The 13,655-nt window shown below is 43.7% G+C and overlaps 1 protein-coding gene across 1 annotated transcript in view; it reads right to left on the bottom strand.

Moving 5' to 3' along the window:
- The window catches only part of OXSR1 (oxidative stress responsive kinase 1), an 83,517-nt gene that overhangs the window by 30,327 nt on the left and 39,535 nt on the right, over window positions 1-13,655 (bottom strand). Inside the window, exon 5 of the mRNA XM_048317884.1 lies at window positions 2,614-2,669. Coding sequence (XP_048173841.1) covers window positions 2,614-2,669 — 56 coding nt within the window. The remainder of the gene's footprint in view (window positions 1-2,613; window positions 2,670-13,655) is intronic.

Genomic DNA, 13,655 nt, shown 5'->3' with positions numbered 1-13,655 from the left:
ATCAACAGAATTATTCATAATATGCATTAATATTATTGTCAAAGGCAAGTGCTTTGATCTCGCTGAAACAAATCTCTTTTTATTTGGCTTGTTTTGCTTCCAGCATTTTCTCCTCGAAAAATTCCCAAGAAATTTTGCTACTTCATCCTGGGTCAGGAGGCAATGAAGTTTAAGTGTCAGAAATTCCCACAGAAACAAAATCTCACGTTACGACCAGGTCAGGTTTTCTCTATTATTCATTCATTTACTTCCATTTCTTCAAGTCATCAGCTGCCTCTACAGAAACGAAAGTGCTTCCTGCCACCGTGGTGAACGCTCTGACCTAGGTTTAGTGGCCCTGCTGTGGCTGATGAAAGGTGTAGGGTTGGGCCTTCTGCATGTTGGAAGAAAGAATTTGTAAAGAGAGAATTTTGCACATCTCACAACGCTGCTTTTGCAGGATTTGCAGAGAGATGGATTTCATCATTTAAATGTTGCACAGATAAACCACGAGTAGTTCAGTCTAGGGGAATGTGTACAATCACAGACAAAATAAATCCTCTGAAATTCATAGACCAGTCAACCTTAAATCTATTTATCAACTAAAAACTGCTCAGCAGAAAAAATACACGAACAGGTACCTAGTGCCAGTGAGCCTTAATACAAAAAAGCCAATCCCTGGCATCCTTGTGGGAGAGAAACATAAGCAGCTTTCTCTAGGCTGGCAGAAACACTTGGAGTTACAGCTATTTGCAGCCTCTCCCAGAACAGCATCAAAAGCTCCATGCAATTACAAATCCTAAGTGTTATCTTGGCCCCATTATGGAAAAAACTGTAGGATTTCACCGTATAAAGTTTGCTCCTTTGAGCGTTTTAGGAGCCACTCCCTACCTTCCATCAGCTGCCACACAACTGAATTATTTACACCTCATTTGAAATAGAACAGCAGGCATTAAGGGTACCAGGAAACTTAAAAAAGGAAACAGGGCAACTTCAGATTTTAAACAGAAACAGGTGTTATGTCCTGTAAAAGGGCTTATTGTCCTCTGCAGAGAGGAGAGCTACCTAGAAAATACTGCTTGCAACATGTTCTACCTCCTGGTGGAAAACCGACACCTTTCATTCCAAGATGCAATGCCAGGCATAGATATTCCAAAGTAATAAACAATGCTACAGGCACTCCTCCCTCACACAACAGTCACTGCCTCATCCCTAAACTCCCAGCACACTGGCTTGACCCACTGCTGTGCCTCTACCAGCAGGACAGGGCACTAAAGAAGAGACGTCATCACACAGAGATACGGCTCTTCCCAATTAAATATGGGATTGAAAATGTTACACATGTATGGCAGGACTGGATGTTATATTAACATATGACTATGTTACACAAGCTGGCAGGACTGGACAAGAGCTCTGCCCCCAGCTAGAGGTGGCACAAAGGACTGGAAAGGCACTACAAGATCCACAGCAAAGGCACTACAAGATCCATGGGAAGAACACAATACTGAGGGAAAGGAAAACTGGAGAAAAATTGTACTCAGGATAGGAAAACAGCACACTGGGAAAAGAAGGATAAACAAATATCACAAGTTCTAAATGTACTCTCTAAAAGTCTTGGCTTACTTAATAATCTGCAATAATAATAGTAATAATCAAAAACTCAGAATAGTTTGGGTTGGAAGGGACCTTTAATGGTCATCTTGTCCAACCCCTGCCATGGGCAGGGACACCTTCAACCAGAACAGGTTGCTCAGAGTCCCATTAAACCCTGAATGTTTCAGGGATGGGGCATAATTCTTGATTTCTGGAAAGAAGAGTGAAGTCTGCAGGAACATGTATGAAATAAAATACTGGAAGAGGATCAGGGGGGAAACACACCACACAGTACCCTTTTCCCCATGGTCTATCCCCACGCAGGACTGTTTCCAGGACACCTCTGTTGCTGCAGCTCCTGTCAGCAGTGACTGCAGCAGACATCTCCAGACAGATCTTTATGAGCTAAAGCAACTGTCTTAACAGCTTTTCTTTGCATGACTGCTTCCAAGACTTCCAGCTCACCCCAGTTTGGGTTGGGCCAGGGCAGCCACTCAAACACCCTCTCTGCCATCCAGCTCAACTGAAGCAGAGCAAGGAGCATCCACAGGAGCAGTCTGACCGGCTGATCTTTCCTTAAATGACTTTTACCATCAGATATGCCCATTTCCTTCTGATGGATCTGTCCACCCTTCACCAGAGGCCTTTCAAAAACCACCTCACACGTCAGTGATAAATCGGTGAGGTCTGTGCACTCCACTTCCAAGCCTATAAACTTGCTGATACAAAAATCTGACTAGCTGATGCCAAGAACTTTATCTGATCTATTGATTCTGAGGACTTCACAGACAAATGATTTATATCTGTTGATTGTCATTATTCCAAGTAATAGTATTTTAAGATAACAAGACATAATACACTCTGGGTTGGTTTTTCATTTTGGTTTGTGGTTTGTTTATTGTTGGGGTTTTTTGTTTGTTTTATGAACCGTGGAGCTTTTTGAAGCTAACATTTTTATGTAGGTTTCTCCTTGATCATTAAACTATTTCTTTGGATATGCAGTTATGCCTAAAGTTTACTCAAAGCTACCAGGAAAGTTACCTGCAATTTGCACTGAGCCATCTTCTCCAAGAAGAATATTTCCTGCTTTCACATCCCTGCAAAAAGATAAAGCAACAGTAAGTGTTAAGTCATTAAATCTTTCCTTCAACCTACAAAAATACATTAAAAGGTTATTATTTCTTATACTTTGTTTCTGACATTAGTACTTCTTGCCTCAAATAATGCAGAAATAGTAGGGACTTAACATCAATTGTAACTTCAGTAGACAGGCACTAAGTAGTATTTGTATGATTTATACTTCAGGTACTACACACAGAAAAAAAAAATTAAAACTGCAGAAGGTACCCTTAAAAATGCAAGGAAACCTGGTTTGTCCCAGGTTCTTAGAGTTAGCTAAAAAAGTGAAAAGTGAACCTAGTACTGGCTGGATACTCATGTACCCCTTTAGGAGGAGAGACTTCAAGAGACAGTGGAATTGATCTCATCTCACTTCCACTGAATGCATCCTGTTCTCCCCCAGCCCCACATCTCACTGCTCTCCAGCCCTGCCCAGGAAATCAGTATAGCCCCATACACTAGTCAAAATCCAGAGAGCAGAAAAATGTTGTTTGTTCCTAGCTTAATGAGCAGAACCACATTATCCTGGTCAGTGAAAAAACATCTCCATGTTATCTTTTTTTTTTAATGAACAAGCACCCAAGAGCATCCAGTATGTGCTATGAATGTTTTGTACTATCCTCTTTCTAGCCAGAAGCTCTGGTTTTCAGGTTAACAGCAACACTTTTCCATCCTTGAGGGGAATGCTACTTTCACTGCAAACACTTTGAAGTTTTCCAGTTTGTTTTCACAGGCTGCTCCCCACGCCAAGCCAAGAGCAGCACTTCATAGTTGACACTCCTGTTCATCAGCATGGCTGCTAAGCTTGCACTGCCCAGGAGCCCCTGTGAAACAGGAGCAAAAAGAGGAAAACAACCCCAAAACAAGCAGATTTTCCCTCCACTGCCTTTGGCAAATATTCCAAATCCTTTCACATACAGAAAAGTCCAAAGCTATTTTTTCCTCTCCTCCCTAGTGCATCATGAGAACAGAACTGGTGAGATGGCCTGGCCAAAGAGCTCCAGTCAGGCCCTGGAAATCTCCTCCTTCCTGGCTTTGCTATTCTGAAGAGGAGGCTGGGCCACTGCCAGTTCCAGGCCAGGATAATTTTAAACACATCCTCTCCAGCACAAGCATTTGTCAGATTCTTCCCAATACTCAGTCTAGGACAATGGCATGACAAGGCTTTTCCCCAGCACACTGCAGAACAAAAACTGTCCATAAGACAATCCCACTAAAGATGAACAGCAAACTGCAGCTGACAGCACCTTTAGCCTTCTAACAGGTATTTCAAATCCTGCCAAATGTACATGTCTTGCTACCAGTGCCCATCCTGGAGCCTAATCCCAGTTTGAAGAACAGGTGTGAGAGCAAGTACAGGAAAAATTCTAATTTGCTTTGATAATGAAGATGTGTCATATAACTTCACAGTTTCATACAGATCTGATAGCCTCAAGAAGCTGACTTTCCCTTCCAGAAGCATGATTTTTGCTTTCTTCCTGCAACCAGCACCTGTAGCTGTTGCAGACAGCACAGCATCCGTGGATGGAGCCTCTTAAACACATGAAGGACCTAAAGGGATTAAATGTAGAAGTCACCAGGTGGCTACACCACCCCCTTAGCATCTATTGGTCAAATCCAATATAATTGGTGCTGTTGAACTAATTGTCATGAGAGACACAAACCTGACTGAGCCCTGCACTCCCACAAAGTGTTCATGGACCATAACAAGGAGGAATGGAAAAGCTCCCTGCCAATATTTAGGTAGAAGATGCCTTTGGGATCCAGCCCCAGGAGCACAGTGCCAAAGTCTGCTGTGTCCTAGGCAAGGAGCTGGCTCACACGGTGTGAGATGTGCCTGGCACAGGCACAGCCACCTCCAAGAATCCCCCAAACACCAGTCCTAGTTCAGAGGGAACACAGGGCGTTCAGGAAACTCTCCAATCCTACTGGAAATGTTTACCCACAGCTGATTCTCCTGTGACAGCCAGGATGCACGAGGCCCTGCCAGTTCCAGGTTACAGGGAAAGAAACAGCATGCACGAGGTTGCCTGTTGAAGTTATTAATTGTCTTACTGGAGTAAGAGTAATTTCCTCTTCCATCTGTACTTCAAGGAAGCCCAGGATGCTGGAGCATTTCCCCAGTAAGCTGGGCCATGCAGTATTGTGTAGCCTTTCCAAACTTCCCCTCTGGCAGAACTGCACGTGTGGCTCACCAAGCCCCCACAACCGACCCCACTCAGCCACGAAGGAAGTGCCAGGGAAGATTTTAAGCAAAACTATGGATGAAGTCTCAACTATCATGCACTTCACAGTCCAAAACAACTCAGGCAGGTCTCCCTGGTGCAGTAACAGCTGCCAGAAACCAGCAGGCATTCCCTATCACAAAACCATCCCACCACAACAGAGCAAGCTGGACAGGCTTAGAATGCCAGAAGTAGTGAAACAAGCACTCAAATTGAATCCCATAGAAACAATGAGCCCAAGGACTCCAGGCCCTTAACCCCCTCAAATCAAGAGGCTTGTTTTCTTTTTAATGTCAGCTTGGATTAATTAAAATTCACATATTTTCTCATTGGAAACAAAAGTCAGTAAATATGATGCTTAAAGCTGGTTCAAGAAATTAAAACAAGCCACAGCCACAATATGAAATCCGGGAGGCCAAAACAGCACTGCCAAATATCCAAGTCAAACTGCAGAATTAAATCACCGCTTCATGTGGCACTTCCTCCCAGTGATCAGCCCTCTGCAAAGGCCATTACTCATCCCAGCCCAGCACACTCCACCCCAGAGCAGCAAAACTCATGGGGCAGCAAGATGTCTGTGGACATTGACTCCATTGAGGAGTCACTGTGCCATAGAAGCAATTCCCAGCTTTCCCATTCCCCACCCCAGTGTAATAGGGCGCTACAAAGGCACAAATCCCTTTCTTTTAGCATATACTGGTGCAGTGGCAGCATCTTTGAAGTAGGTTCCCCTATAAAATCATACTTAAAATTAATTAATTGCATTTAAAGCAATGGGGCAGGGGAAAGACGATCAGTGCTTTCCTGTTTATTTTCATCAGGAGATGCTTATAAACTTGTGAGGTGAATGGCGAGAAGTTTGTTACTCCAGGATATAGTTATTGCCAAGTGTAACAATTTGAAGGCACTTCCCCTTAATGTGGTAATGGCCATATCCTGGCCTGATACACTGATGGTCTGCCTCTGGCATAATTACTATAGTGGAAACAGGAAGCAGCTTTAGGCTTTAGCGTAAACAATAATTATATCACATTTTAAATGAAGTTACAGAAGGCCAGAGTAAGCTTTCTTGTCAATAGCTTAACAAATGCTACAGTAGCTGTGGACACTCCTGCTCCACAGCTGTCATCTTCCTCTCCTCTAAAGCCTCCAAGAACCCTTCCACAAAATAACCATTATGTTTTTATTTACCTTGTACTCCACAGCCAGAGTGGGAAGAGCGGTTTGCAGTCGCTCCAGTGCAGAGCTGGCTTCTCCACATCAGCCTTGAAAAGTTCCACAGCAGGGCAGAAACCCTTCTTCATCTGCATTCCAAACTGTCCCAGTTTGACCAGACATGAGCTACATCACATTAATGCCTCCAGGTTGGGGCTGGGCCATAGGAATGAGGTGCTGTATGACCAAATCTCATCCCAACAACAAAATTACAGCTGAGCTCCAGCTACAGGAGACTTGGGAGCACAGGAAGGCAATGAGATGATGCTCCCCAGTTTTAAGCACCATGTTCCCACATTCCCCACGATTAATTTTTCAATGGGGCACAGGGAAACTACATGAACTGTATCCTGGTGGCTTGTTCCCACTATAAAAATAGTCCTTAAAATCCTCCTAAATTATCAGATCTGCCCTCATCTGTAGCCCTCAATCCTTGGCCCCACACCATAGTGGTTGTTACAGCCACTGCAAACACAATAGAAGGGACCTGAGCAAAGAGTGTCAACCCCAGGAGCTCTGCAACCCAGCAGTGAGAAGAAAACTGTCACAGGAGAGGGGAAACACATAAGCTGTTTACTCTATCTTTGCTTCCAACCTGCTGGCATGTGCCTTTAGAGCACAAAGCTGGCTGTAAGCACAGCCGTGAGTCATTTGCCCATTAGATGCAATTTACATCAACTGCAACAATAAATTTTCATGGACTGAACTCTATAGTGCATAATTTGGCATGAGGAAGGAGTGGTTGGTCCTGCCAAGTTTCATTTAAAAAAACAGAAGGTGAAAGATGCAACAATTACTGTTTTCTGTTAATGGTAATGAATAACTCAAAATATTTATGCTGAATGCCACCAATTGCTGGAGTTGACATGGTTCTGAGTAATTTGGAAAATACTTCCAGGACAGTATCTCTACATACAGTTAAATATGAGGCAATCTGTGACATTTTAAACCAAATGAGTGCTATTGTCTCTCTACCAGCAAACATTCCTCTTCCTTCAATAATATGCTGTACCTGTGTCACCTCTTCCCTTTGCCTTATAAGCAAAGATATAAAAAGCTGGTGACAGGCAAGAGCTTTACCATTTAGAGCTGCAAAATGTAAACTAGGCTTGGAGCGTGCAGGCAGATCAGTATTTTTACACCCTCAAACGTCAGCACGTTCAGTACAACATAGGAGAAGGCATTCAAAGCCATTGTATTGGAAGTGCTGTACATTAGCATGTCCTTGTTCCTGCTCAGAAAAGCTGTGTGCACCAACATTTTCATGCCACAGTGTTGAACATAAAATCCCAAACTCTTGGGTGAGGTGCAATTACTGCCTGTTACAGTATTGTACGTAACTGCAGAGTCGGACTCAGAAACATCTTCCAGAGCTTGAAGGTTTTCCAATCGCAGAGAGCTGGCAGAGCAGCTTCCATACTCCCTGCTGAGCCAGGCATAAATAGAGGGAAGAGAGGGCCAAGTCCACAGCTTGCTTCATCCCTGCTCATCCACAGCCCTCTCAGCAGGTCCTCGTGGCCACTGGCAGCTCGGCCCAGCAGCAGCAGCCAGGCTGCCATAAATTCCAGCAGGGACCAGCCCAGTGACATGCTTTATTGCCCAGGATCAGGGAAGCACAGTGACTGCTTCTTCCCTCTTCTCCGAGCTGCTCTGTCAGCTGCTGGGCTGTGGTAAAAGACCAGGACCTCGACACAGGAGCTGAGCCAGTAGCACAAGGCAACTCATAATTAACTTCAAGGCTCAAACAGTAGAAGCATTTATGAAGCTGCAATGTCATGGGGGCTACATAGGTGGAAATAATTAAAGGCTTTTGAATTATCATTTTAATGTCTGGACAAAGTTAGAAGAATAATCCAATGTTACTGGGAATATTAAAATTTTTGGTTTTTTTTTTTTAAAGCAGTCTGAAGCAAGGCTTGAAAGGCAGAAGTGACTGACAGACAGACTGTGGCTTTGCAAACAGAGCCATGCATAGACAAAGCCCACTGGAAAGCACTGTCAGCTTCTGTCACAGAGAGCTTTATGAGTACAGCAAGTACTTGTTTTCTCCCTGCCCTACCCATAAGATCCAGGCAGATCGCTCTGAGTGCAGCAAAGAAACCTCCTGGGAGAGATAACTCCATCCTGTCGCCTGGCATAGGCAAACAGAAACCCCAGTAAGGGCTGCATGAGAAATTCATCTCCCATTGCACTTCATTGTAAAAACATAAAACATCTTTCAGAGGCTCCACAATGTGCTTACTTGGTACAAACCCTCTCAATTTTCTGCCCTTTAGTGCTGTAGAAGTGGACTGCTGCTTTAAGTAGAGGGTTTGTGGCCCAAGAAAGCATGACTCAAATTTGATTTCCTTTAGGTTAACTCGCTGTGTCAGCTCAGACAAGGGACAACTCACTAAAGAAAGCTGCAGGAGATATGCCTGAAATTCACTGTCATCTTGGTTGTCCGAATAGCTATGGGGGCTGGGAAGATGCTGAGGCAGTACAGAAAGAGTTGCAGACTTTGGGCTAACTTGGTGCAAGCCTCTGTTATGAAGAGAGACAGGCAGCAGTGTGTCACATCCCTCACTGTGTCCCTGTCTGTCACACAGCCACCGTTATCGCAGCGCCTGCAATTTTCCTTTATCTCAGCAAATTACATCCAGCTCACACTTCTCGTTCCTGTGCCAACTTTGTTTCTGATGGCTTGGCACTCTCATTAATTCCTTCTCTTCCCACGTGGTTCAATACTAACAGAGGATTAAAGAGAGGTGTGGTTTAAGGCCAGATCCTGCCTGCCTTGGACTCCACCTCCTATCCATGGCCAAACCTCCAGCCCAGCAGCAGTGCTCAAGTAACCTCAACGTGAGGCAAGTTGCTCCAGCTAAATCCAAACCCTTAAAAAACAGTTTTCAAACACATCAGCTCCTTCTGCCAGAAAATAATGCTACAAGCACTGGACCTCCAAACGTGGAGATGATCTAATTACACCAATCCTCACAGCCCCACTTCTTCCTCCTGCAAAAGAGGCCTTTGCTTCACCCACCCACCCCAAAGCACATCACTGCTGTAACATCAGCTCATGGCAAGGAGGATTTGCCACACAGCCCATGCTTCTGATTGCCACACAGCCCATGCTTCTGATAACCTTCAGCAGTTAAGGCAAGAGAGAAGCTACATCTCCAACTTCATACACCACATTTAAAGTTTCCCCTATTCTGTCAGAACTTCATGTTTTTTCTCTTGTATAAGGAAAAGACTCTGCCCAGCAGGCTTTGAAATCAAGCTTTTATACACTGAACAGCAGCTAAAAATGTACCAGGACTTCTTCCACAAATTCATCTATTCAGCCCTTCCATTTCCTGATCCTACCTCCTAAGGACTGCAGTGGGGACAAGGCACAAAGACCCTTTAACGGCTGCTGCCTGAAAAGCAACACACAGAGCAAGCTGTGGAGTCACAAGGTCTGTTCCTACCCCTGGAGGCCCAGATATTTTTGGGATACCCTGCCTTAGTCATTGGTAACAGAAAGAAATAGTCAAGTTATAACATGGTCTTATTTCAGTATTTCATGTCAAATTCTTTCATGTGGAAGGAGGTGGGTTTGCTTCACGTGGCAATACCAGTGACACCACCATACTGCAGTAGGTCTTGGCACGTCATAACATGTTCCTAGTGCTCTAAGAAATAGCAATTTCCAAAAAATCACCATGTGTACATCACCCCAGTTTGAGTACAAGCTGCATCAGGTGGCAGAAGAAACAGGAATGTCAGTGATTCACGTATCTCCCCTCCATGACGGAAAGATGAAAGGTCATTCTGGTAAATACAGAACCAACTTGGATCAAATTAGACCCCAAAAAATTGACATAGGGGAGCTCAAAAAGGTCTCCATTTCCCAAAGGCAGTAAGCACCCTGTTCTGGAGAAGCAGTAAGTATATCTCTATACACACAAGGTCCAAGGCATTCCCCATGCAGCCAAGAGCTGTCCCTATCTACACAGCCACCCACAGCTCCTGCTCAGCCATGTCTGCAACGTGACACAGGAGGAGAAAGTCAAGACAGCCAGAGCTCACAAAAGACCTGTCAGCAAGACTTCCTTCTCCAAAATCTGTAATATGACAGTTTTAAGCATGACCAGCATAGGAAGAAAGATCTCTATTTCATCCAGTTATTCCCATAAAATGGAGAAAGCAGTTATTAAATCAGGTATCTGTACAATGGAAACAAGTCCTCTCTGCACTCCCAGTCTCCCTTGGTGATGCTTTCCAGACTACCATGAAGAGATAGATTTCTCTATGGCAGTTCCTTGTTTGTTGTCCTAAATGTGTGTGGATTTTGTCTCACCTTTGTTTTTGAAAGTATTCGCTTTACCTTTTAATATCAATGCTTTATTAGAACTCTGTAAGGCAGGATATAATTCAATTCAGTAAACATACAAAAATAATTTCTGATGCAGCCTTGCAAAGTTTTCAAGTGTGTTTAATATGTTACCACACAAATTTAGCAAATGGTCCTTTTCTCCTGCTTTAGCATAACACACAAATGAAAAGACTGCAGTGGTCTGAAGAAATGTTTAAAGCATTTCCACATATGCAGCTTTTAGGATCTATGAAGGCCAGAAATCCTGGTGCACCAAAACAGGGAACACTATCCAAAGGCATCTTTTTGAAGTGAGTTATATTCACATCATGTATTATTCACAGTAGAACAGAAGAACAAGACAATTTAAACAATTACTTTGCTGCTGGAGAGATGCTGCAAGAGCCTGTACTGGGTGACCTAGTCTCAGCAATCTACACCAGATTAAGGCATTGACACGAGAAAGATGTCACAAACAGTTTTGTACGTGTGTGAATGGCACTTGGTTTCTTCAGAGTAAAAGCTAAGAGTCTGTTACATTTTCACTTGATACATGTAATGCTGCAGACAGTGAACGATTATTCCCCCTGGAAACACATCAAATTCAAATACTCCTGACAATTTGAGAATTGCTAGAAACCACCATTATTTGAGTATACAACTCAGTTATGGATCACTGACCAAAAAACCTGTCAGTGCTGTTGAACCTTTAGATCACCCAACCTCTATTTTCCCACTCTTCATTGTATTTTTCCTGCTTCTCATCTCCATGTAGCAAGGCGGAGAGAAAAACCTAAAAACTCCCCTCCCTTTTATAAAAGGCCAGAGTAGTTCTACTGAACAGCTGATTTTCCTTTGGACTAAGCCAAACTTACTTTGAGTAACTGCAGGACACCCAGTGATAAAGTTCAGAGGTAGCACCTGGGTGTGAGGGAAATGACAGTGGGGCAAACACCTGATTGCAACAGCCACACCTTCAGGCATCCCCCTGGAGCCCACCTGGACCCTTGCATTGCAGGGAGTTGCCAAGAGTTGGGGCATATCCTGGAGATGTTGCAGGCCCCCAGCACCCCTGTGATTTCAGCAGCCATATCTACCATCAGAGGTTGAAATCCCAGGTTTTTAGACTTCAGAGTAAAGACTGTCTTTATCCACTTTGAGGAAAACTGTCTCCACAGGAGTTATTGTTTCTGGCTGTCTGCAGGTTTGGGATTTACATCTGGTTCATATTATCTCTCTGCAACCACAGGGAATTTTCTTTTTTTTTTAAACAATGAATTTCTGGATGATGCAGTGGAAGAAACAGCCACCAGGAAAATGTGCTGGTTTGCCAAACCACCACAATACACCCCAGTTGGACTGTACAGAGAGTGGGGGTTCAGTGGTCCTTGGGCCCTTGCCACTGCACAGCAAGGTGTTTATTTGGGAGAACAAATCACCCAGCAGAGTCTAGAGCAGCATCTTGTCCTCCTTCCCACAGAGACACACAACAGTAACATTTCTATTCTTCTGGCTTCTGAATTGTTTACAAATTAAAGCTCTAAAATTCATATTAACTACCAGCTCTAAAGGTTATTTCTACCCATCCCATACTATAGAAGAGACTAAAGTATCTCTCTGAATAAAAAATTCCACCTCTCACAGCTAAGCAATAGACAACTTTCAAATTACTGGTGTCCTGACTTAAAATCAGACTGGCAATTAGAGGTGGAAAGGCTCCACATCCTGTTATCCATTCCTCAATCCTCCCCTACCAAACTCCACTTCCAAAACATACTCCCCAAAGCAAGATTACAGCACTGTGGGGAGGAGAGGCTGAAGTTCTCCCACAGTATTCCTACAGAAACATGAAAGTACAGCATTTCAGAGGCACAGTGGAATCCAGTTTAACCACAATACCTGCCAGCATGGCTATCAATGCATTAATCAGCTACATGAAAATTAAGCTTGAATCCTGTAGGACAGCCAAGTTCTGCCAAAATATATCCATCAGCTCCTTCATCTTAAATCCAAACCTTGCTGCTGGAGGTGAGCTCCTCCAAAATCCCACATGCAAGTATTGGTGATTGCGTATGTACTCACATAGAGATACCCATTTTTCAGAAGTTATTTACTCTTATTATGGGTAAAGAGGCAAAGAATTAAACTTTTGATTCTCTGTCAAAATCATGCTACGGTCCAAAAAAAAGACTGAATCTATTTGGCATAAAACCACAGGAAGAATATTGTTTCCAGGGTCTCTTCAAAGCCACAAACAGCTGTCCCAGCACCCTGCTGCCAACACTGTGATTTTGAAAAGACACCAAAACTCCCCCAAACATTGTGTATGGAAGCACAAGCTGATCTAACTCAGCATATCAAACATGCTGCTGCTCCTCTCACCCTGTAAGAAGTAGAGCAGCAAACAAACTAATAGCTGGATTGCTGCCATGCCAACAGTTCAAGTGCATGCAACTCTAAACCACTTTCCAGGCTTTTTTTGTTTTTACAAAAAGACAGGCCAGTATCACTTTTATTGTCCTGCAATAGAAGAATCTGGTTATATTTGAGCAGTGTATTATTTCACCTGGACTAACTAAAATATTCAGTTACACAATAGCTAATCATGAACAGAAGATAAGCTCAGAGATAAAAATAGGGAGAAAGACAGAGAGACCTTGTAACAGTTAATCAGCATGATTCATTTGTCAGCCTGCCATACACAGCACCACCTGAAAAAAAAAGCCTCGAACTTCCCTCCAATAAATCTTTTTAAGCAATAAAACCTCTTGGGTTGGTTTTGCTTTAGTTTTATTTCTAAGTCATTCATCAAACTGCTGCCAATCCCCAAATACAGAGAGGAATCAGAGTCCAAATGGGGAAGAGGTACAACATACCCTGAGTGTCACCCAGCCCATATTAGCCCAGCAGTGACCCCTCATAGCATGTCAGCCGTGCTTGACTTCCATAAAGAAATGTGCCCGAGCAGATTCCTGCAGGACAGCTTCATCCGAAAGCTTCCGAGTGTGGCCCTCTGTCCTCAGCGCCCTGGCTGGTGCCCAGGTACTTAACTCACTTTACATGAGCCGGATCACTGGGATTTCAAAGTTTCATTGGGATCACCATGCTACACAGGAAACCACAACAGGGACAGGAGCAGCTGCCATGGGACAGGCGGCCAGGGACAGGCACAGGGCAGTGAAGGC

This window comes from Corvus hawaiiensis, chromosome 1, assembly GCF_020740725.1.
Source record: "Corvus hawaiiensis isolate bCorHaw1 chromosome 1, bCorHaw1.pri.cur, whole genome shotgun sequence".
Taxonomy (NCBI): domain Eukaryota; kingdom Metazoa; phylum Chordata; class Aves; order Passeriformes; family Corvidae; genus Corvus; species Corvus hawaiiensis.
This window is presented reverse-complemented; position numbering and strand designations above follow the sequence as displayed.